This window comes from Mus caroli, unplaced genomic scaffold, assembly GCF_978045245.1.
Source record: "Mus caroli unplaced genomic scaffold, Mus_caroli_1 scaffold_2, whole genome shotgun sequence".
Classification (NCBI taxonomy): Eukaryota; Metazoa; Chordata; class Mammalia; order Rodentia; family Muridae; genus Mus; species Mus caroli.
The window spans coordinates 141,725-167,227 of record NW_028227257.1 but is presented as its reverse complement, the minus strand read 5'-3'; the positions used below and the strand labels follow the sequence as shown (position 1 = coordinate 167,227).

At 43.1% G+C, this 25,503-nt stretch overlaps 1 protein-coding gene across 3 annotated transcripts in view; it reads left to right on the top strand.

Annotated features, from left to right (window-relative positions):
• Window positions 1-9,721: 9,721 nt before the first annotated feature.
• Myt1 (myelin transcription factor 1) overlaps window positions 9,722-25,503 on the top strand; it is a 59,966-nt gene continuing 44,184 nt past the window's right edge. For 2 of the 3 annotated variants that reach the window (XM_029474729.2, XM_021186542.3), the window contains exons 1-2: window positions 9,722-9,806; window positions 24,296-24,396. Coding sequence is in view for 1 of the 3 variants with exons in the window: in XM_085831339.1 (XP_085687465.1) it covers window positions 10,187-10,262; window positions 24,296-24,396 (177 nt within the window). In the remaining 2 variants the exon portion in view is untranslated. Of the gene's footprint in view, window positions 9,807-9,853; window positions 10,263-24,295; window positions 24,397-25,503 lie in introns of those variants that run through there. The other variant, XM_085831339.1, reaches the window with a different exon arrangement.

Here is a 25,503-nt window from a genome sequence, read left to right as displayed (position 1 = left end):
CATGTACAGGGGAGATTCACTTTGCCCCCTTGCTCCTTGCCATCTGATGCAGACAGGAGAGCTGCCCCCTCCCCCCAACTCCTGGGTCATGAGAGCAGATGAGTTGACCCAGCTAGTGGGTGGGTGCCACCACACCCAGTTTTATGAGATGTTGGGAATGAAATCTAAGTGTGTATGGTTGTCAGGCCAGTACTTTACCAATTGAGCTCCACACAGTAGAGCTGGCCCTGATGGAGGAGGCAAGGGTGAGACAGCCCAAGGGCACGAGAGCAGGTTAGCTCAGGACTTTGAATTGGTCCACCCCCAAATCTACATTCTCTGTGAACTGTTGGGGCACGTGAAAGGGTTGGTCCTGCTGATCCAAAGCTGTAGGACCTCCATGACACAGGGCAACAACAAGACAACTGGGAGGAGACCTGGTGAGGATCCAATATTGATAGTGTCACAGAAGCCAGAGACTGGAAACCAGACTAGTGACTCATTGTGATGAGCATGCACAAGTGAAGATGTATGAACAGAGAGGTATACTGTGGGACACACTGTGACACATTATAGCTTCCACAATGAGATGCTTCCTAGGCTTGTTTTGTATATCTTTTGTTTGTTTCTGTGTTTTTTATTTTGTGGAGAAGAGAAGGTTGTAAGGGCAGAGGGTGGATATGAAGGGATGGAGAGATGATGGGACTGGGGTGAATGATGTAAAATTCACAAAGAATCAATAAAAAATTGGGGGGGGGGAAGAATCACCCCCATAGGCTCATATATTTGAATGCTTAGTCATCAGGAGTGGCCTCAAATGCACTATGTAGTTGAGTATAAACTTGAACTTCTGATTCTTTGGCTTCTACATCCCTAGTTCTTTGATTACAAGTGTGTGCCACCACACCCAGTTTTATGAGATGTTGGGAATGAAATCTAAGTGTGTGTGGTTGTCAGGCCAGTACTTTACCAACTGAGCTCCATTTCAGCCTATCTCCTGACATGGAGTTGATTGCTGTTTCCCTTGTACCTTAGCCCTGCCAAGGTATCAGACTTCAGGGGTTGTTCAGGTACTTCCCTGCTCCATGCATTCATTTGTCTTGACTTCTATTGGATTCGCTCTTTGCTAACAAGCAGACTTAGCCAGCCCAGCTTGCCATGGCAACCGCCCACAGCTTGCTCTCTGTCCGGCTGCCTGGCTGCTTTATCTCTGAGGCCATCTGTTCTGGCAACACAATTCCAAAGCCACTTAAACAGAGCCTAGAGCAGGGCATCCCTAAGCTCACATGAGTGTGCACGCACAAGCACATGCACATAGAAGCAGCATGACCCCTGCAGGGTGGAAGGTAATGTCAGTGGGGATCCCAGCAGCTGCTCACTTTTCTTGCTGTTCTTGAGAGATTTCTGACAAGTCCTTATGAACGGTGTACGTTTACATATCAGTCTGCTTCAAAGCTTCACCCCACTTTTCTCTGTCCATGAGTCTACTGAGTTTTGACCTTTGTCCTGGGTCTTTTTCCACCCTTCCTTTCTTGGTCCATGTTATCTGTTTATCCATCACCCTTGCAGCAGTGGCTATGAATATGGTCTTTGTCTCTGTTCACCTCCCGACTTTCCAGTGTTGTCAGTTGCTCTTTGCTTTTTATTCTCTTTATGTCCTGATAAAGACGGCCTTAAAGGGCAGCTTCTGGAACAAGGGATCAAGGGGCTGTCCCTTATGTTCCATAGTTTGATTTTGAGCATATCTGTCTCATCCTCCCCAGGCTCAGTATGGCTAGTAGTTGGGGACTTAAGGGCACTGTGTCTGGCTTCCTTGGATCTGCTCATACCCTGGGTGGAGTCTCCTTAGCTTATGCCTAGACTTTGCTATGAGCCCAAGTGAACTGTTCACTGAATGTGTTTTCCCTTCTAGCCACACAGCCTTCTCTCTCTCTCTCTCTCTCTCTCTCTCTCTCTCTCTCTCTCTCTCTCTCTCTCTCTCTCCTGTGGGTTTAGTTAATACTCATCCCTTCTCCTAGGAGAATTTGGATAAGCACAGTATCCTAGGCTAGCAGGCTCCTCATTCACTTGGGTGCTTGAAATAAGTGAGCTGAACTGGGCATCTTGTTGAATTGCCTTTCCCTGCAAGTCACTCTGAGGTCAATTATACCCTATTCTAGCTTGGTGCATAGGAGATAGACAGGAACGCGGTCTCTCTCTGGAACTGATTCCAATCCTACCTGAGGTCTGATTTAGATAGATTCATGCTACAAGGAAATGCTTCATCCCTGATGTGGCATCAAGGATAGCTCTCTTTCCATCCCTCCCAATAGTGCTTCCTTAGGCCTAGGCTGCTATAAAATCTGCTGTTAGGACCCTGAGTTTGGGTTTCTTGGGAGCTTGAGTCTCTACTGAGTGACTTCTGCTCTGCAGACCAATTTGCTTAGAGGCCTGGCTGGCAGCTTGACCTTCCTTGCCTCTGCCAATCCTGTAGGGTGGGTAGGGGTATGGGGAACAGGGAGGGAGTGGGGAGCAAAGGTAAAATGGGGGAACAGTGGGGAACAGGAGCAGTTGATGGTTAGAGGAAACTGGAGCAGAAGTGAGTGTAAGAGAAGTGGGGAAAGGCAGCTACAGGTGCCGTGGTGGACAGTCAGGTCTCCCCTTTCTGTCTGTTCCTAGCCATGGTTGTAGATCTCCTTAGATGAAGTGACCTTGGACAGGTTATCAATGCATAGGGGGCTGCTAAGTTATGGAATCTTGAAGTGTGAGGGGGGAGAGACAGTGGCTGTTTTCAGTGAAGCAGTGCTAACATGTTCTGGGTGGGTAGGTTTCCCCAGGTTCTATTCTGCCCGTGTCAGAGCAGCAGGCTAGCTGACTTGTGGATGGAGTCCTGGCTCTGGAATCCTGAGATCTTAGGCAGATCAAGCCAAGACTTAGACATGACAGACATCTTGGCTCCTATGCTCTGGTTTTGTAGAGGATCTGGGAGCCCTAAAGTTCTGGATCATGTCAAAGGGTCAGGGCAGAGAGACTCTGGAATGTGTGCTAGGGGTACCTTTTAAGAGATTCTTAGAATACTTTTAGAACTTAGGATAGGCTAGCAGAGACATTGTGTGGTACTGCATGCTGGTAATGTCATTACAGGTAATGTCAGAGATCTCCCTTTTGGCCACAGTTGCAGTTCCAACTTATGGTTGAGAATCCAGGGAAGGCAGATGTTGTAGCTAGCCAGACCCCAGAATAAAGCTGGGTTAACAGCTGCTGTCAACAACCAGAACTGTGCTTTAAACATAGGGCTGTGACCTGGGTAAATAAACACTCCTAAACTCTCTTGGGTACACACCCTGTCCAGTGGTCTCTGACATGGTGTTGGCAAGTACTGCTTGCCTTCAGTACCTAGCTGCTGGGGGCTCCTAAGTCAGCCAACTTGCAGCGTTGGGATTGATCTGTCTTGATAATTCAAAACATGCCCAAGTTTTAAGTCTAGGATCTATTCAAAGGAAGCAGCACTCCAGAAGTGTCTCCTTGATTTCTACTAATGTCCTTCAGGGTGGGTAGGTGTTCCAGTCAGATGGAACAAGTGAGACTTGATAATGCAGGCATGGGGGGTCATGATGCAGAAGGGGCTGCTAGGTTATGGAATCTTGAAGTGGGAAGGGGGGAAGAAACAGTGGCTGTTTTCAGTGAAGCAGTGCTAACATGTTCTGGCCCTGTGTAGTGTTCCTGGATCTTCATTTGACTTACAAGGAAACTGAGTTACATAGACATTGACAACCTGTCCAAGGTCACATCATCTAAGGAGATCTACAACCATTTTCTTCCTTCCTTCCTTCCTTCCTTCCTTCCTTCCTTCCTTCCTTCCTTTCTTTCTTTCTTTCTTTCTTCTTTCTTTTAATATTTGTGCTAGACCCACTGTTCTTGATTCCGAGAAAACCTTTTTATTTCAAAGAGATTTGTTTACTTTCTCTAAACAAATTTGCCCATATAATTTAGATATAATTAACTGCTGATTACTTAGGCTTATACATAACTCTCCTTGACTATCTAACAACCCATGAAAACAATTTTTATTACAAGTGTTTTTAATAAGAAATGACCAAAGCCAGGTTTTTTTTTCCAGAATCACAATGAAGAACAAATGGAAAATTTTTGGGTATTTAACCTACACTAGTTTGAGCCTCCACATATAATGCACCCAAGTTTACATTTTTAAACAGCTCTTCCACATACACTCCATATTCTCAATCTTGGTTCCAAATTTTATCTTCCTTCCCAATTATGTCAATTCCATTGTTAAACAGAAAAAAGTAGCTTTCCCATTGTGTTATTTATTTATTTATTTATTTTTCTTTTTTTAAAATTAGGTATTTTCCTCATTTACATTTCCAATGCTATCCCAAAAGTCCTCCATACCCCCCCCCCACTCCCCTACCCACTCACTCCCACTTCTTGGCCCTGGCGTTCCCCTGTACTGAGGCATATAAAGTTTGCACGACCAATGGGCCTCTCTTGCCACTGATGGCTGACTAGGCCATCTTCTGATACATATGCAGCTAGAGACACGAGCTCGGGGGGTACTGGTTCTTTTCCCACTTCTTATTGCTACCCATTTTATCTCAGTTCTCAATTTTCTCTCTCTCGCTTGCCCTACTCCCTTGTATCCCAATTTCTCACATGCCCACATGGCTCCCAATGCTTATGTCTCCTCTTGCCTCACATACCCATTCCCTCAGATTCCTTCCTTCTCCCTCTACTCACCATGTCCCCCATTTCTTCCCAGGTTCTGATTTTCTCCCTGCCCTCTCTTTGTATTCTCTCCTGATCCCACCTCTCTTTTTCTCCTTCCGGTCACTTCAACCAGTTTCAGAACTTGTCACTCACTCTGTTCTCTGAGTGACACAACTTGCCTTTGTTTACAGTCCTACCTCTACTCTAGACTCATATGTGTAGCCTTTGCCTAGGTTGTCATCATCTCTCTGTGACTAATAGGTACCCAGACATTCATAAAGAGCCATAGATTTCTGTCCTGTTCAATTCATGACACCACCCAGAAACCCTATGATCCCAGGTGACTTTCTCTTAACTTTAGTGCCCTAGATCCCTTGATAGCCTGGTCCATCCCCTAGAGCATATGCCAACTTGAGTGGGATCATTGCCTCCTGCCTCCCTGGGCCACTCCTGATTGTCCACTGCTTGCTCGTTTTTCTACATTTTGGATGTGGGCATTGCTAGAGGTCCCAGGTATGAGGAGCATGCTCGCTCTGCATATGCCTCTTACAGAGCTCTGAACAGTCCTCTTGCCTCACCCTTATTATAGACACTACTTCTGAATGGAAGTGACCAGATTGGGTTTAGTCATAAGCTGGGAGAGAAGAGCTTAGGGCTATCATCCTGGTGTCTACCTGGATAGTTGCTTTCTCAGTACTGGGGAGCCTGTTGTGTCCAAGTTGATTATTCAAAAGGGCCTCAGTGGGCTATCCTGTACATAGGGTAATGTAGAGGACTCATCCCTGAAAAAGCCTGTTCTCCCTCCCACTTGCTGACTTGTTCCCACCAGGCTGCAGGCTTGATCTAGTGTGACAACCCAGTTCTAGCCACATCTCCTCCTTCACTGTTCAACTATAGTATAGGGAGGGGCTATCGCTGCCTCTCCTACTCCCCTGCTTTGGCCTGCAGGCGGGGCCCATTGTTTGGGCCTGAGGCCCATTGTGTGGGGAAGGGAGCCTCATTGGCAGGCAGCCGGCATCAATTTGTGATTATGTGCTCTCTGTTTTGATTGGCTGGTTGTGGTCTGTGCTCCCAGGGTCCTGGGACACAGAAGTTTGTGCAGCAACTTTTTCCAGCATGAAGTGACTTGCATCCAGGCTCCAGAGAAGAGGTTCATCCATCTTGCCAGGATGACGCTCTGCGGGAGCTTCCTGGGTGCGTACCATCCCCAGTCCCTTGCACCCCTCCCCAGGCTGTTCATAGTTCTCCCTGTCAGTGCTCAGTGTTCTTTTCTGGGCTGAAAAAGTGATAGACATATACTCCTCTTTGAATGCCAGCCAGAGACCCTGGGGACATCTTGGGTCCCTTTCGGCAGAGGTGCTGACAGCCCAGAACCCTGTGAAAGCCTCACAGCTTACCCATGGTTGGAAGTTGGGTGGATGGTGGGTAGTGAGCCTGCTTGTATCTTTGTTTCTGTTTAGGACTGCTGGCTGGCCATCTGAGGGAGCAGCCCCTGATTCAGGAGGCTGGGAAAGTGGAGGTAGACTGTGGCTTCTCATGCCTTCTTTGTGAGAATGGGAACATCTATACTGGTCTTCTTGTGTCTTCTTCTGCTAGGTACATCCTAATCACACTCACAGTTGCAGGGCATGAGTGTGCATGTGTGTGAGGGAGTCTCATAAACTCGTTGCCAAATGTTTGCGAGTGTGAGACAAGCACACAAAGTCAGCCTGGAGTGTGGGTAAAGTGGCTCCTGGTTTTGTTTGCTCCATCTGCCAGGGCCTGCCTGGGGCAGCGCCCCCCAGCCCTCAGCTGTTCTATACAATATTAATGCTGACCATCTCGGCTGCGCACACAACGCCCTAATTGTCGCCGGCAGCATTAAGGCAGGCGCCCATCTGCGGGAAGCTTTCAGAAGGAAACAAGAAAACCTCACCCCCAGCTGGTCACTGGAGAAGGTGGTGCCAATTACAGATGCAGAAAGTTTAGAACAAAATTACTTGAAAGAGTTTTTATGAAGCAAATGAACTGACACTTGGAATGTCTGTGTGCGGATTTGCACAAGTAATTACACCTTATTTGAAATGATCCTACCAGTTAAGCAACAATTAAGTCTGCTCTCCCAGCGCACACAAAGCACTTTCCGAGTGAGCCGACAGCAGTCATAGTTTAGCTTTTCAAATCCCTCCATTTCCTCCCCTGAAAAGTCTGTGGACCCACCAACCCAACAGAAATTGTTTACCTGTAGATCTTCTCAAACTTAAAAAGGCACGTGCAACCTGCCTTCATATTTTATGAAATAAAGCTTAAAGGAACAGCGTGCTATTGAAAAAAATGTTTTATGAGTCTTAAAAATTCTGACAAAATTTTATCTTATATAAGGAAAAAAAGTTTTAGATTATACCTTGCTGTTGTCACAAGCAGGAGCTGTTTGAGTTGGTAGTACACTTTTGGAATTGCTTTGCCTTGCTAGGCGAACTGGCAACTGAGGACCTGGTGCATACGACAGGCTTTGGCGAGTAGAGAACAAAGGCCAGCTCCGTGGGGGTGGGGGTGTGGGGGTGTGGAGTGAAGGGAGCGCTGTCCAGAGTGCTGATCAGTCTGCGGCACGCCTCCACTCTCAGCTCCTTTCAGGGTCGAAGGGAGGTGATCAAACCCCAGAGTTGGCTGGAAATTCTCCACTCTGCTTCTTTTCTGGCACCCCCCGCTTTGTTCTCCAATACCGTCAGACAAAGATCTTGAATCTTTACTCCTCAAACCAGCTTGAAAACTCTCTACATCTTTAACTTACCAGATAGGTTGCCAGTCCTGGGCTCTCCCTGGCTACTGATTTGAGATTTCCTTGCATATTCAAAGTACAGCCCCAGGCAGAATTTGGAGCATATTCTAGTCCACTGAGCTAAAACTCTCAAAGAAGCTTGTGGCTGCTTGAAGGGATAGGAAATGCTGACAGACTGAGGTTTGTGCAAAAACACTTTCCATTCCCTCAGAAAATAATGATGCCCCACAACGATTTTTTTTTTTTTTTGTAGCACATATTGGCTTCTCCCTTTTGTCTTCTCTGTTTTGTGTTATTTCTTAAGTTTGATTATCACGAATCTGAATTAAATGGCTTTCCTGGAGTCTTCAATACTGCTGGGTAGTAAGGTTAATTCAACACAGGCTCTCCCTTCTATCCCACCTTCTCCTTATAACAATGGCACACAGTGCCACCCCGAGCCTGCATTCTGCCGATAAGGCTTTAATAGAATTTCTGAATGCTAAAGGTTTGGGATGTAAAATATCCAGCTCTGACAGCTTGTTCAGAGGAGATAGAGGTGGATTTTCAGGAGTGCTCTCAGCCGAATGTGTCCTTTTATGCTAATGGATAGGAGTTCATGAAAGAATAGGAAAATGGTGGGCAATCATTGTAGGACTCTCAAATGTTCTCCCTGGGCTAATTAATATTTCATCTTGTTTGACCACTGCAGGCTTACATTTGTTTCATTTTTGCTTGATCTAAATAAATGCCCCGTATGAATTTTGTATTTTACTTGTATGTGTAAGAAATATCATACTTAACTTCTGTTTCAGAACAAAGCTCCTTGTTTTATGTATAGTATATAGAGGATGAAGTACGTGTTAGAAATAATTGTTCATGAAGGAGAGGCTTCTGCTTACATTCCACAAGGTCCTTACAACCTGTTCTCCTTGCAAAAGCTAGCATACTTGCTCTATCTTATCCAGACTTCTGGCGGCCCAAGCCTGTCTATGAAAATCAAGCAGGACATGGTATTTCTGCACAACTTGCCAGGAAACAGTATTTGTTTTCTATTAAAACCTGAAAGGACCTCTGTGTTGTGCTGTGCATGCTTTGTTTTCTAGATGTGGCAGTAGTGTCTTCTCAGGATCATAATTTGGCTTTCATTTTTGTGTTTTCTGGTGCAATTTCCAGTTCTGATTTGTCAGTGTGAGGATGAGTTTGGGGTGACAAACGAATCCGGGGTTCTCCTGAGGTTGTTCCTGTTCTCTATAAACTGAGAGGAACTGAGAATTGGCAGATTAGGAGGTTGGCAGGCAGGCTATATCTCCAGGGCATGTGTCCCACAGACTTTCCTTCTTGGTGTTTTGGTGGTCGCTCCTTGCAGACAGTGAATTTATGTTTCTAGGGTTAGGATAGCAGTGCTTAGAGATTTTTAAAGTGTTTTTGTTTGTTTGTTTGTTTGTTTGTTTGTTTTGGGGAGAACTTTAGTATCAAAACATTAAAACAAAAAGGGAAAGTGTGACATTAAAAAACATCTTTTCTGCTCTGTTCCTTGTGAATATACTCTACTGTTTCAATCTTTGACCTTAGGTATCATTTCTGAAAAAAAAAAAAATCCACCCTAATTCCTGGTACTTCCATATGAAGATGAACCCATATAACACTTTTAGTTCATTTGAGAAATAAATTCTGAAATCCATTTTTTATGATGGGAGGTTGTATTCCTAACCACCAATAAATATTGTAAAGCACTTTCGCCAGAGCCATGCTAACCCAGGGCATCTGTCATTCCGGTCGCTGCTATTAGGAATTATTGGACTGAACCACTTGCAGAAAAAGAAGAGGGGAGTGAGCATGGTTGACATAATGCTTCTTGCTCTTTTGTGTGTTTTACATTTGATAAAACCCAATCATGCTGTATATTGATTATAGATATATTTAGGCAGATTTGGGCACATTTGTTGGTGAGGCTCAGAATAGTAAACAGGAAAGCTATTGGTTTGGAGCACCTCTCACCTTCAACTTGGCAGATCCATCTTTCTGATGTTATACTGTAAATTTATTTCACCTCAGAGAGTAAACAGATATATTGGAGCCCCAAGGGTTCATGGGTAGCGTATTTACAAAGGAGCCTCCTCCGCCAGCCCGTGCCACCGCTGCTAATGAGAGCGGTCATTAAGTAAATGAGACATCGCCTTTAGCTGGCTTAGGAGTTCGCACACTGAGGGGAGAAGATATTTAATTGAAACCCACACACAGGCTTCCCCACACGTGACTGCGGTGAGGGAGGCAGCTGCCTTCCCCTCCCCCGTCCTCCCCCCACCCCCCCCATGTAAATTTCATGATTGCTTTCCGTGATGTCATTTTGAAAGAGGACAGACAATAGCTGTGGGGAAAGGTAAGTCAATGTTATGTTCTTTTGCTGACAAAGGCAGATACCCAGGGCTTAGCTTTTCCCCTTGGACAGAGGGGAGGGCTAGAGCAGAGAGGATTTCTAAGAAAGCTCTCTTTGCAGAAAAAGCAGGTTGAGGGATGTCTTTTTAAATTGTTCTGAAGGACAAGGCTTTCTTCTCCCTGTCTGCCTGGGCTGTGTGTTCCTCCTCTTTCTCTGCCCTTCCTGCATTTCTGAGATTCTCATGGGCATGTTGTGTGTCTAATAGAAAAGGCATAAGGGGAGGAGGACACTGTGGATCAAGACAAGAAACTTTATCTGTATTTCTGGAAAAGCAGCACAGATGTGCCTGGCGATGGGACACAGAAGATCTGTGTCCAGGAAGGATGCTGACCCCATATGCAGGTCTATCTGAAGCAGAGACTTGGAGCTTGGCTGTTTCTTGTGGGACACACACTCCAGGTACCCAGAAGAGATGATCCTGGGAGCATTTTGTCTTCTTGTCACATACTTTCAAACTTCAGGTGCAACACCCAGGGAGCATGTGTCTGTGGGATCCAGAGGTAGCATTTGCTGTTACTGTTCTCAGTTCCTCCTGTGTGTGTTTGTGTAGTTGGGATGTGCAGTTGTTTGTAGTGACAGTGTAACTGGGTTTTCACGTTTAAAACTAGGAAGTCAGTTTGAGCTTTGAACACAGAGATGCCATTGCATACACATGTGCTCTGGAGGACTTGGCTCTGTTCATGAGATTTATATTCTTTATGAATCAGGATAATAATCAAGTATAGGGAAGTTTGTGTGTGAGTGCTGTAGCTACTCATTGCCTGCTCCTTTCAGACGTGGATGCTTTCTTGTTTCAATATAATCTTTGAATCAGTGGACATCATTGGCTGGTAAAGTTGGTTGTTTAATTTCTTAAATAAAGCTTCTGAGAAATGGCTTGAAGATTATATGTGTCTGGTCAGACTGTGTAGCTGTAAAATAGTAAACAACAACAACAACAACAATAATAATAAACAATGACTATGACTATTAAATTGTTCTCTTTTTTTTTGAGGGGGAGAGAATGCATTTGGTTCCACTGGCTTTAAAAAGAATCTTAGTCCTGAGGGTATCTTTGAGGCTAGTGGCCAAGTGAACAAAAATAGGAATGTGTTAAGGCAAACTTAGGAGGGGAGCATCTAATTGGCACTGAAGGGCTGTGCTAGTTTCTCTGAGGTGGCAACAGTGTGGGGTGTTGGGTCCTTACCTGACAAGCTGTGTGTGTGTGTGTGGCTCCCTTCAGCCTCAGGCTCTTTGCCACTACAGCCTCTTCCCATTGGCTCTTGGCTGTAATTTTTACCTCAGTCCATATGGCTATGTTAACTAACAAATAAAGAGTGGAAAACAAAGATTATGTACCTAGTAGTATGCTGTTGTCAACTGAGGCATGGCCTTACCCCTCCCAAATTGTGTTCCTTGTGCAGAAGAGGGCATTTGAGTCAGTTTACTTTCATAAAGAAAGAAGCAGGGCTGGAGAGATGGCTCCGCCGTTAAAGGCTAGGCTCACAACCAAAAATATAAGAAAAAAGCAGCTTCATGGAATCTTTTGTAGAAAGGCTATCTGATTCCCAGGTACTTTGGTGGTGCTAGACTTCAAGGAATTTGTTGATCCACAGTGCTGAGCAAAATTAGTGTTCAAGAGTTCAAGGATCTGTAAGTGTTTTTATCCCAAATCAACCTGCTCTCCATGCTCTTTAGAGTACAGAGCCCAGGACTAATCCTGAGAATTCTTCTAGCTTCTGTCCGAACAGCAACTGAGGGTATTGCCTGAAGACCTCTGGGTAACCCCCAGATGTGTAGATTCTGTATTCTTGTCTTAAACTCTCAGGGGCTGTATGACGAAAGCCCGCTCTGAGAAGACCTTCCTCGCTTTTGGAATTCTGTTCTGTACTAATATTGCGGCAGTTTCTGCTTACATTCTTGTGAGTGTTCAGAGATGGCAGGGTGTACTGGTATGAAGGTGCAGGCTTGACTGCAGTGGGCTACCATGTTGGTCATAGGGCTGACAAGGTGCTGCCTGGACCTCTCACTTCCCTTGATTAGTCCTCCTTTAGTCCTGGTTATCAAATGTGCAGATGATGATAATGGGTGATATTGTATGCGAGCATGTAACATGGAGTAAAGGCCAAAGCCAGGCCCATAGAAAGACTGGCTCAGAACTCAGCAGGCCACCTTCTGGCATAGCCAGACTTAGCAGTGGCTGGATTATTTGGAATGCTGGTGTGCATGACCCAGCCCTGGATGAACACAATCGAAAGGAGCCTACAGACTGACAAAGTGCCAGGAACCTATTAGGCCTCCAATAGCTGCTAACTGAAGCAAGCAGATTGTTAGGGATTGAACCCTTCTTAGATAAACTAATGTAAAAGGCACCTCTGCTTTGGAAAAATAGGTTCTTTAGGATGAAGCAATCCTACTACCCGGGATGGAGGTAAAAGTAGGTTCAGGAGCAGTCAGAATACCTTCGTCAGCATTGGACCCAGAGTGGCATGGGAGAGGGAGTTGAGAAGTGTCAGAGATGGCTGCTTCTGGTGGCCCTGGCTCATAGGTACTCTGAACAGTGGTAATAACTTGAATATTTTGTGCTCCACTATCCTAACCCTAGAAAACCAGGGCAAAGCCACTGTTTGTTGGCCTTTCTCTGTGGATTCCTGAGCAAATCCTTTTTTCTTCCCTTCTTGTCTTAGGACTGCCTGTCTGCGTTTCCTGTACACTTAAAATTGAGTAATCAAAAGTTCATTGGTTATAGATGTAATTTTAATTGAATTTTGTGGTCTGAGTTTATAGGGAAGTTTGAGGGGGAAGACTGAGCTCAGTGGAAGAGCAAGTGCCTAGCAAACACAATGTCCTGAGTTAGGTGCCCAGCTATGAGATTGAAGGGATAGGGGTGTGGCTCAATTGTCAGGATGCTTGCCTAGCATGTATGTGTGAAGGACTGGGTTTGATCCTTAGTACTGCATAAACTGGAGATGATGGCATACACCTGTAATCCCAGCAGTTGGGAACCAAAGACAGGAAGGTCAGAAGTTCATGGCCATCCTTGGCTATGTAGTAAACTTGAGCATAGAATATATGAAACACTGTTTCAGAAGAGGAAAAAGAAAAAAGAAAGATGCTGACTTTATTTGAAAGGAATAGAGTAGCTGCTATTGCTGTGCCCCATGGACTTTCTGCTTTTTGAAGACACTACAGACTGTCCACTGCTCAGATGAGAGCAGGTTCTAGGGTTCCAAGGAGAAGGTACTGTCACTTCAAGTTCTTGCATATTTTGTTTTCTCCACATATATTAAGATTTCCTAAATGCCACTTAAAAACAAAAATGAAACCATGTAAGAGGTGTTTTCATTTGAATTAAATTAAACTGTCTGATTTCAGGCTTCTGCCAAGCTAGTGTTTTTAGAAGCTACACAATACAGTTTTAACTCACCTCTCCTCTTGGCAAATGCCTTTAGGAGTAAGTGTGCTTTTCTTGTAAGGCCAACTTCATTTATTGCTTCATCCTTTTTTTTCATTTTTAAAAATTCAGTGCTACTTTAAAAAGAAATAATGACTATAACTCAGAAAATGTTTTATTATTCTTTCTTTCTCTTTCTTTCTTTCTTTCTTTCTTTCTTTCTTTCTTTCTTTCTTTCTTTCTTTCTTTCTTTCGTTTTTTTGTTTTTTGTTTTTTTCGAGACAGGGTTTCTCTGTAATGCCCTGGCTGTCCTGGAACTCACTCTGTAGACCAGACTGGCCTTGAACTTGGAAATCTGCCTGTCTCTGCCTCCCAAGTGCTGGGATTAAAGGCATGCGCCACCACTGCCCGGCTTATTATTTTTTAAATGCTGTTTTATGTATATGGATTTTTGCCTACTTGTATGTTTTTGTACCACATGCATGTCTAGCCTGTAGAGGCCAGAAGAGGCATTAGATCATTTAGTTCTGGACTACAGACAGTTGTGAGCTGCATATGGGTCCTGGGAATAGAACCCTGGTCCTCTGGAAGATCAGCAAGTACTCAACTGCTTGGACTTTCTCTCCAGCTCCTTATTTTTGGCTTTGTAAGACATGGTCTCTCTTTGTGGCCTGCTATAGCTGTCCTGGGAATTGCTATGTAGAACAGGCTAGTCTTGAATTCACAGAGATATGTCTACCTTTGCCTCCTGAGTGCTGGGATTAAAAGCAAGCACCACTATGCCTGGCTCCAAAAGACATTTTAGTCTGCTCAATGAGAATATCTGCTTGGCTCTAAATTAGTCCCACTTTTAGAAAGAGAATAGTTTGTCAGATACAGCATTGGGCTCTTGTGGCATCCCTGATCTTCTGAGAGTCTCTGCCCAATATCTTGCTTCATCTTCAGGAGTATGGTTTTGTGTATAGGCAATGGTGATCTGGGTTTCAGTTTGTATAGATATTTCCAGGTAGAATTTTTGAGAGCTGTGACTTAGTACAGGGGCTATGATTTTAGGACCTGTAGACACATTGTTAACCCATCACACTGGATATCCTTCTCTTTTGTCAGTCAATCACTCAAGAAACAAGGCTTCTGGACATTAGGACATATTTGTATTTTCTCCAAAACTTTCTGTTCACTTTTGTAATGAGCACTGTGTATCAAGTCTGGAAAATTAATGCCTACTTTTCCACAGTGCTAAGCCTTACAATCTACACTGGGCTGTTGGTGAGTAGAAAGGTCACTTTAGAGCATGGTGGTGAGTTTGCAAGCAGCTGCCTAGGCTTGTGCTTCCTTAGCCAAATTTAGATTTGAGCAAGGGTCTTAGAATTACAGGAATTTTGATGGAAGGAGGAAAATGGGGCTATTTTAAAAACTATCACCTCTTGGTTCTTCAAGGCAAGAGAGAGAAGAGGCCTGCTCTTTTCTGAGCTAGATTGCTTGACCCAGAGAGTTTCTGGTATTGGTGGATAAGAGTACCAGTCTTGATATAGCTGCCTATTTAGTCTTAGTGCTAGGCTGTCAGAATAATTCCCAGACTACCATGTGTAGTTCTGAACTCAACCTGCCTCTTCTGTTCTGAAGAGAATGGGGCCTGTGCTTGGCCTCAGGGTTCACATAGCAAATCATTTTGGTGCCTAGTCTCAAAAGGTGTTTTGGTGATGACTCAGTGAAGCCAGATATCAGCCTTGTTATCTTGTCACCTGCTTTCCTAACCTAACCTTCAGGGAAAGCTGCAAGGGGATGGTAGGCATTATTTCCCTGGGGCTGTCCGTAGCCTGTGGCTTGGCCTGATCAAAGTGTCAATCAGGAATGGGTTCTACAGTGCCTCTGAACAGGTTGATGATGCTTGTTTCTTCCTCTTAGCTTCTTCTTTGGCCCTTCCTAAGTGGTTTTTGGGAGTCACTTCTTTCTAGAATCTCTACCTTCACTCTTCTGAGTGGGTTTTTCATGGTGACTACTGAAGCTCCAAGAGCATCTTGAGTTCTATTCAGCCCAGTGCAGGCCAGGGATGAGTGTAGAGCACTACTTGTGACTGAATTGGGTCAGAGTGGTCCTACTAGTGTGTAGGCACTTTATTGGGGCTGAGACCTGGCCACATGGCAGTGCCACTATCACAGCCACTGCTGGGTAGAAGCAGTGTGACACTGACTACTGGGGACACTGCTGCCTGGGTTGGACATCTTTCTCTGTTGGCAGCCTCCAATGACAGGCCGCCTGAAGAGCCAGTCCTGTGATTTGGTTTGAAAAGTCATTATTACTGCAGAGCAGTTTAGCTGTTGTTTTTGCAGCATTGGTAAGGTTAAAAGAAATAATGATAATAATATAAGAAAGACTCAGTCATAGTAACTGCCTGCAACATGCTATTTGCATTTTTAAGGAAACATTTCTTTGAGACAGCCTGGGTGAAAGGTCACTATTTGCATATAAATGAAAAAGAAAGTGTGTGATGTTGGAAGTTACATCTGTATTATTTTCTCAGCAGTGAGCTGCTGTTGGAGAGATTAGGGGACATGGCTTGCATTTGGCTTTTATTGAATAGAGAAAGTACTAGCAGAGGCTGATTTAGAAGCAAAATAATGAGAAATGTGCAAAGCTATAGAATTCCCGACTCCCCTACCCCCACCTCCCTTCTCTTCTCTCATTTTCACCTAAACTCAGCAAAAGCAGGTCCGTCTGCTCCACTCAGCAAGTATTCTACTCTTTGGATTTCAGCTTTATTAAACCAGGAAAGAAGAAGAACAAAATTTGCCCCTGGTCTCCCTTGTAGTCCTGTTTGTTTCCTGCTAAAAGCTATTTTGTCCCTGGACCTGTCCACTCCTATCCACCAAGGGTAGGGACAAAAATGTCTACTGCAACTGTACTCTTCCGGGGTTGGAAGGGTTTGGGAGGAAGGTGGTGCAGTTTTAGAGCTTCAAGGACTCCAAGCAAGGAGAGCAAAAAGGCAAGGGTTCAAACCAAAGAGTTCTGTGTGGGTGGAGGCAGCCATGCAACTTCCATGAAAGCTTCAGTTTCTATCTTCCTCTTATACTTTTAGGCTTCCAGACTTTCTGGTCTGGGGGTGATTTCTGGCTTTTTTGTAGGCCAGAAGCAGAGTTCCAAGCAGCAATTAAACAAAAAACAAACAAACAAACAAAAAAACCAGAGGAGTTGGGACAGTGCGGAAGATTAGTGATCTGGAGGCCAATGTATTGGGGGCAAAGAGGGGCCTTAAGAGGTTGTGCCTGAGACTCCCTTCCTATCCCACTTTAATCTTGTCTCTTCCCAGAGAACTCTACTGATAAATTATTTTTCTTATCCATGTAAATTAAACTTTTGTTTGTTTTTGAAATAATTTAAAACCTGACGAAGTGTTTCAAGTATAGAACAAAACCACTTCTTCTGAACCTCTTTAAAATATGCTGCTAGTGATCTTGGCAGACATACCTTGCGGTCAAGAGCCTTCTTTCCTTTGCTAGCTTAATTTTCAGATCCTCGGGGGGTGTGCTGGATCCTGGTGTCTAACGTTGGTCAGTTTGAAATAGGAATGATTTCCATGTTACATCTGACTTTCATAATGGCGAGCCATTTGAAGAGAGAGCACTGGAAGAATGCCCTTCAATTTGTGTTTGTTTGTGGTTGAACTTGAGTTACATAGGAACATCCCTCTCTTTGCCTGACTCCAGTGTTCCTTGTCTAACATGCCAACTTTACACTCATTCAGGTGGGCCATTCCAGTGTGTCCCCAATGTTACTCTTTTCCTTCTGCAATTAATTAGTACTTAGAAGACACTGTGGAGGAATCCTTTCCCCTTAGACTCTCAGTTTGTTAATTTTTTTTTGTTGTTTTTAAAGATTTATTTATATATTTTATGCATATGTGTTTTATCTGCATGTATATCTGCATCAGATCCTCTGGGACTACAGTTATAGACATTTGTGAACCACCATGTGAGTGTTGGAAATTGAACTCAAGACCTCTGGAATTGCAGATAGTGCTCTTAACCACTAGTCCACCTCATCAGCCCCCTCTCCAGATCCCATGTTTATTCATTTTAAGGATATCTGTAAAGTCTCATGGTGTAGTATTTTGACTAATGAGTTATTAGCCTTCCTCTGATGTACAGATCATTCCTGATTGGCCAGAGCACGCTCCTTACTTCCCCACCATTTCTCCTCTTCTTGCTTCTTGCTCTATACCCAGAGAATTGTGCTGGAGAATAGAGGCCAGCCTGTGGCCCCATTACTGGGTTCATCTTAGTAACCCATGGTAAAATGTTAGAGTAAGGTTATTGTCCTTAAGGTCTTGTCCTCCTAGGACCCCCAGTAGTGGTTCCCACAGTCTAAAATGAGCCGTGGCTAGCTTTGTGGCCTTTACACTATTATTTTACTTAATTTTTCCTTCTTGCCTTTCTCAGCTTTGTCTTAAATCTGAACAGTAACAAGGAAAGAAGAAGAAGGATTGAGATAAAACATAGGAAGTATTTATCCTTTAGAATAGATTAGGATATTTTTAGACTAGACTAGGTATAAACTTATACTTAACTCCAGGGCTCAGCTGCACATCCATGTTCTACAGAGCAATTTAAGAATGGCTTGGGAGGCTAACTCTCCAAGCAGGGGACTGCATAAGCAGGTGCAGGGATGCTGTTGTGTGGCTGGTTGATCACCAGGCATGATTGTGCAACCTTCTGCTCAGATGCAGATTAACTACTGATGTGCCCTGACACTGCTCTGGCATAAGTAGAAGAGCATCTGTAACTATCTAGGTCATAGGACTTCCTGGCTCGCAGAAGCAGCTGTCTCCCTTGGCTCATGTTGACTGCATGGAGTTACAAAGGTCCCTGGGCAAGGAACAGGATAGACAGGCTTCACCTGCTCTCTGTGGCCTATCCCACAGCACTTCTATGGAATCATCTTTTCTTTTTAACCCTAGTTCAGCATTCCCTGGGTTATTATTGTCTAAGTTGAATCTGGACCCAGTGTTCCCAACCTGGGATAAAAAAAACAAAGGTGGCATGTTAAGAATTTGGCACTGCACAACCTAGAGGTAACCCACAAATTGTTGGCATGCCTTCAAGACCTGGAACTCAAACACCTATGGGAGGAAGTTTATCTCTTCTGGGTAGTCCCTATTGTCAAAATGTTATTTTTAAAAAATATTTATTTATTTTTATTTTATGTGTATACTTGTGTGCATGTGCCCCATGCATATGCCTGGTGCTTGTAGAGGCCAGAGGAGGATTTTGGATCCACCTGGACCAAGAGTTATGAATGACATAAGCTGCCATGTGGGCACTGGGAAGTAAACCTGGGTCCTTTGCAAGAGCAGCAGGTAATCTTAACCATTGAACTATCTCTCTAGCACCCAGAATATTATTTTTTTGACGTAAACATCCACTTGATAATTCTCTTGAAGTAAATCTAGAATCTTTTCATTAAGTAGCCTCATACTGAAAATTGAATCCTTACCTTATCTTTCAGTTCACTGTGTGAGATGCTGGCATGGGTTCCTTTAAAATCTTTTATTCTTAAGGTTCTGGAGCACATAAGACCCTGCAAAGTGTGTCTTCTTCTCTAACCAGGTAAAAAGCCAGTATTTATGTGCCTGTCTCCTGTTGATATAAGAGATATAGTGTCTCCTTCAACAAGACTAAAACTCTTAATCCTAATCCTTTCAAACAGTGCCACACCTTTGATACTAAGCATTCAAGTATGAGTCTATGGTAGCTATTCTTATTCAAACCACCACAAATATCTAGGAATCAAATTGTTAGGTTAGATGGTAACTATATTTTACATCTTGAGAATTGGGGTTGGAGAGATGGCTCAGTGATGGCACTATTACTTTTGCAAAGGACTTGGGTTAGGTTTCCAGAACCCATACAGTACCTCACAACCATCCGTAACTCAGGTTCTAGGGGATCTGATGCTGTACTCTGAAATCTGCGGGCACCAGGCATGCACACAGTGCACAGACACACAAGCAGGCAAAGCACTCATACACATAAAACAAAACCTAGATCTAAAAAAGAAAACCGAAAACTTGAGAATTCCAAGAATAGTTTTCTAAGTGACTGCTATTTTACATTTCCATCAACAGTAATGAAGAAGATTCTGGTTCCTACGGATTGGAACTCATACTTGTTTGGTTTTGAATTTGTTATAACCATCTTAGTGAGAGTTTAAGTGATATCCTTGCAGTTGATTTGCATTTAACTCATGACTAGATGTTGAGGTCTTTTCATATGTATATTATCCATTTATACATTGTCTTTAGAGAAATATCTTTTCAAGTTCGTTGATTTTTTTAAGTGGTTCATTATCTTATTAAAGAGTTATCAGAGTTTTTTATTCTCAGCACAAATCCTTTATCAAATATGTGATTTGCAAGCATGTAGGAGAATTTTATTGATGGTATTATTTGAAGACAAATGTTTTCAACTCTGATGAAAGCTGTCTTAGGGTTTTTATTGTGATAAAACACCATGGCCTAAAGGAGCTTGGGAAGAAAAGAGTTTGTTTTATCTTTCAATTCTCAGGTTCATACCACCACTGAGAGAAGTCAGGGCAGAAACACAAAGTAGGAACCTGGAGGCAAGAAATGAAACAGAGGTCATGAAAGAGTGCTGCTTACTGGCTTGTTCCCCATGGCTTGCTTCGTCTGTTTTCTTATATACCCCAGGACCACGTGCCCAGAGGGTAGCACCATCCACAATGGATTTGGCCCTCTCATATCAATGACTAATTAAGAAAATGCTCCATAAGCTTGCCATAAGCTTCTTTCTGTTTGTTTTTGTTTTTGTTTTTGTTTTTGTTTTTTTGAGACAGAGTTTCTCTGGGTAGCCCTGACTGTCCTGGAACTCTTGATGTAGACCAGGCTGGCTTTAAACTCAGAGATCCACCTGCCTCTGCCTCCTGGGTGCTAGGATCAAAGGTGTGCACCAATACTACCTGGTACTTACAGGCCAATCTTAGGGAGGCATCTTCTTAATTGTGGTTCCCTCCTCTCAGATAACTCTAGCTTATGTCAAGTTGACAAAAACTAACCAGGAAAAAGTCATATATGTATATATACATATGTATATGTATATATATATATATTTAAAAACATTGATTTAATTTTATATGTATGGATGTTTTATTTGCATGTGTTTGTCCAGCTGATGCATGTAGTGCTTGCAGAAACCAGAAGAAGACATTGGATTCTCAGGAACTGAAGTTACAGATGATTGTTAGCTGCCATGTGGATACTGGGAGTGGAAGCCTTTGTAAGAACAGCAAGTGATCTTAACCAATGAGTCCATGAGTCCTCTCTCCAGACCTATATTATTTTGTTATTGTTGTTTTAAGACTTGGTTTTTCTATATAGCCCAGGATGGTCTTGAACATGTAATCCTCCTGCCTCAGCCTTCATAGTGTTGGAATAAGCATGTGTCACCATGCATAGTTTAGTTTTATGTCTAGTACTTTTGGTGTTCTATACAAGAAATAAACCATTGCTTGATCCAAAGTCAAGAGCATTTTCTTTTAGGGTTTCTAAAAATTTTAGTTTTATAGGTACGTCTGTGATGTATTGTGAGTTGCATTTTTTTTAACTGTTTGAGGTCTATCTTCTTTCTATTAGATTCTAGTTGTTTCAGTACATTTATTAAAATGATTATTCTTCCCACTAAGTCATTCGAGCATCATTGTTGAATGTCAGTCTCATTTATCTACTTGGTCATCCTGTGAGGATACTATATTATCTTGGTAACTCTAGTGCTATGGTAAGTTTTGAAACAGGGAAGCATGAGTCCTTCAACTTTGTCTTTAAATTTTTTGTTTTAAATAAAAAAAAACTTTTCCCCACAGAATCTTGTAACTGTGGATCTGGGATCGCTGTGGAACAAACACAGAGAAGGGCTCTAGGTCTCTAACAGAGATTACAATGAACACTCTATCCTAGCTATAGGTGATGTTTCTGCGCAGCATGTTCTCCAGTATGGAGGCTGTTCACATAGAGAAATAGGATTCAGATGAACTTATTAGACACTTGAGAATCTGCAAATAGTCTTGTTTGACCAAAACCTCTTTGTTAGTCAACTTCTGGTGGTAAAGGTGGTGATAGTGACACAATCAACACTGTTTTCAAGCATCACTAAGGGCTCTTTCAAATGTTTCTTAATCTCCAAGTAGTTATTCTCACTTTGTGTACAAAGGTGTTAAGAATTAGAGGGAAAGGTGATCATAGAGTCAGGTCATCATGAACTATGGACCACTTGGTGATACCACTGTGAATCTGTGGAAAGCATAGCTTCTGGTCTCCACACTCCTGGGTAGGGCTCTCCTCAGATTAGTTAGTCCTTTATGCTGTTGGACTTAGTATGTGATCAGGACTATGGATTTTATAGAGTCTAGACAGTAGACTAAAGGTATAGCATGTAGAGTCCATAGGGCAGGACCTGGCCATATGTACGTCCCAGTGTAAAATAAAGGGATCATATGAGAACCCCATACTGCTGACTCCTTTTAGTGATTCTTATTGTTGCAAGAAACTTGTGGACAAAGGAAGAAAAATTGTGTCATGCTGCTTTCAGGATCTTTTATACAAAGTTTTGACACAGGTGTCAGCACTTTGCTGAACTCTGATCTGTGTCGACAGGTTGTGAGGAAAAGTCCGTGTTTTGCTTTTGTTCTGAAGTGCTTCATTGGCTTTGTTACTAATGTTAGATAAGAGCCCCACTTTAGGGAGTAGATGAGTTTAAGGTCTTGGTATTTTGCTGTGCAGATGTGGTATCTCAGGTTGACTTAAAACATTAGTTCTTGGGCTAAAGGTGGTGGAGAATCCCAAAGGGCTGATTTCCAAAATCTTAGGAATGGTGAGGCAGTAGAAGTGCCATATATTGCTTATCTCTCATCCCACATAACACTAGAGGTTCCTTTTCAGATACATATGCATGACAAGCTAAGGAGCAGAAGAGACCTACAGGAGATGCCTTAGGGCAGGTAGCTTCTGGGACACCTTTCATAATTTAGACTAAGTCCTTCAGTTGTCATTGAGCTATGCTCCAGTCACCTCACATGTTTGTGTATGACCCTATAACAAATAATTCTGATTGAGCCTCATGAACCAGTCAGTGCACAGGCTTCTATAGCATGTTCTCTGGAACAGACATTCAGAATCAGAACCCTGAGCCTTTCAGGGTCCAGTTTTCTCCCAGTTCCTTAATGGTACAGTGGAGACACATGATAACCCTTATATGCCTGTTCCCATAAAGAGCACCTAATGGCTGGCACAATTCTTGACTGTTCACTTATGACACCTTCCAAGTATGTATTCTTCCCAATGGTTTCTTCTGCATGGATCCCATTCTTAGACATCTTGTTGGTGGTGGCAGTTGCCTAGTGGTTCTTTTGGTACATAAGCTCTAGGTTACAGTTCCTGCTATAAGACTCAAGGATGGAGATAGATAGATAGATAGATAGATAGATAGATAGATAGATAGAGACAGACAGACAGACATAGAGATGATATATATATTATATATAGAGAGATATAGATTATATAGATATATCTGTGGGAAAGCATACTTGATACCTGCTCAATAATGATGACCATTAACTTCCCTCTATAGATGAGACCCAGAGACCTTGAATTGTGAGAAAAGTCCTACACCTCACCCCTTTATGGTCAAATGAAGCTGATCCTCAGCATTTCCATATAGGGAACTCACAGTTCAAAGAGAAGCAAGCTTCCTCTTTTAGGAATTTTCTGTGGTTTAGGATGTGCCCCAGTCTTACAGGACCCCGTTCCTTTGGAGACTTTGTAGCTTTGGCAGCTATGTTTAATTTATTCTTTGTCTTGGCTCATGAAGGGACTATGAGCCCTTTAAGGGGATGGAGATATTTTCAAGGAACAAGAGGATGGTCATGATATAGGGTGACTGGGGCCAGGAGTGGTAGAATTCTGGATAAAAACAGTTTTGGGAATGCATCCCACTAAAAATATAGGGTAATGGTGGGGAAGATAATATTTATGATAATGTGTACTCAATCTACCTTCTCCTAGGAGAAGAAAGCAGAATGTAGAAATATTCATTTCCTGTTTTTATTGTTGGTAACTAATGACCTTCCTTTGAAACTGCAGCATAGAAAGCAGGTTGTCATGGAGACAGGGAATGACGTTCAGGGAATAGGTACACAATGAATTTCTTTGTCGTGTCCAGCTGATATATTCAGCCTCTGCTTAGATGTGTGAATTTATGTGAATTATGAGAATTAAATATTAACTGTAGGCATTGCCCTGGAGAGAAGTAAAAACCAGGAGGAGAAAATATACTGAAAACAAGTAATGAGTGCTAGTGGGGTGAAGGGCTCCTTGTGAGAGGCCATGTTATCAGAGATGATCAGGCCCACTGGATGGGCTTCACTTTCCTCAGTCAGTGGGTGCTTGAGAAGTTGAAAACATAACATACATTTAACAAAAGCAAATGGACCTGAGTTGCACATTCTTTTGGGATAATAAAAAATGTAGTTATGATTGAGTTACTCATTCATTGGCCAGTTAGTTTTCAAAATCCCTCAGTACCATCTTTGCTTCCAAGGTGGGCCTCATATGATCCATACTAGTGCCCTGAATGGAACAGGGTGTCTACCCAGTGACACATGTGCAAAATAGCCACCAGAGGTGAGGCCATGGTGTAGGCCCTCTGCTTCTAAAGAGTAAGGGTCTCTCCTCTCCCTCTCCCTCTCCCTCCCCCTCTCCCCCTCCCCCTTTCCCTCTCCCTCCCCCTCCCCTTCCTCCTCCTCCTCCTCCTCTTCCTCCTCCTCCTCCTTCTTCTTCTTCCTCTCTCTCTCTCTCTCTCTCTCTCTCTCTCTCTCTCTCTCTCTCCTGGAACACCCATGAGCAGTGAATTTGTCTTTCAGATAGATTCCAGAGATTGTGCTGTGCTACATTTAAAAGTGTCCTGCATTTTTTTTTCCTTTCTCTTCATGGGTCTGCCTAGCTGATATTTGTCAGAGTTCCCTTTTCTGAACTTCTATTCTTTTAAATCCTCAGAAAATGAGTTCCGGGGCAAACTTCTGACCCAGAGGTGGACACAGGAAGACAAGACTAGTAGCTGCAGAACTGAGAGACATTTCCTGTGTAGATACAACAAGGTAAGGGCTTGGCCATGGGTCCTTCACAGATGAGATGGGGACCAAGATCACCTAGCCATTTTTTTAGTTAGAGAAAGAAGGATGAATAGATAAAACTCCATGTGATAGAGGTGACACAGGATCCTTACTTCCCACGGATACTCTTGGGGATGATCTTGGGGATAGTGCCTATCTATGATCCTGGTTTTGGTCACTAACCCTTTAATTCTACAACTTCCTACTGACTTACTCTGTCTGAGACCCACTCTCCAGAGCAGATAACATTAGAGCTGGGAGTCAAAATAGAAAGAAGCATGGGGCATCATACTTGGAGGCCAGATGCCAACCTCTTTAAAAATGTTTTAGATTCACTTATTTTATGTCTATGAATATTTTGCCTGCATGTATGCTTGTGCATGATGTGAGGGGTCAGAAGAGGGCATTAGGTTCCCTGGAACTGGAATTACAGATGGTTGTGAGCCACTGAGTGCTAGAAACTGAACCTGGGTTCTCTGAAAGAGCAATAAGTTCTGTTAACCACTGAACCATCTCTCTGGTGTCCAGATGTCAACTTATTATCTGAGATGCTGAAGCTTTGTATTCAGTGTCTCAGTCAACACCTAGGCATGGCATCCAGGATAAGGGACAGCCTAAATATAGATAGAAAAGACCATGAGTTTAAGGCAGAATGACACCTCAGGGTACTTGCATTTTACTATTAGAATATACTATTTCTCCTTCATGTCTGGTGATAGAAATGTATAATTAACAGGTCTATTATGGTCACTTTGCTAAGTACTCAGACTCATTTTGATTCTTTATCAGTGTGCTGAGTATGATTAGCACAGTGTCCTATGATAAAATATTATTTATTTCTATTACTGAATTTTTGACCTCTCTCACTTCACTGTACCCAAGCCCAGAGGATTCCCCAAGAGACATGGGTGTTAGATCATATGACCATGAAATTGGCTCTAAGCAAAATAGTTTCTGTAGTTGCTTGGTACCCTGTCAAAGTGAAGTAGGAAGACTCTGGTTTCTCCACAGCCCAGGCACAACATGCTCAGAAGGTTTGAGCTTGCCATGAGCTACATGTGACTGTTCAGAATGCAGGTGCTGGTAATGAGC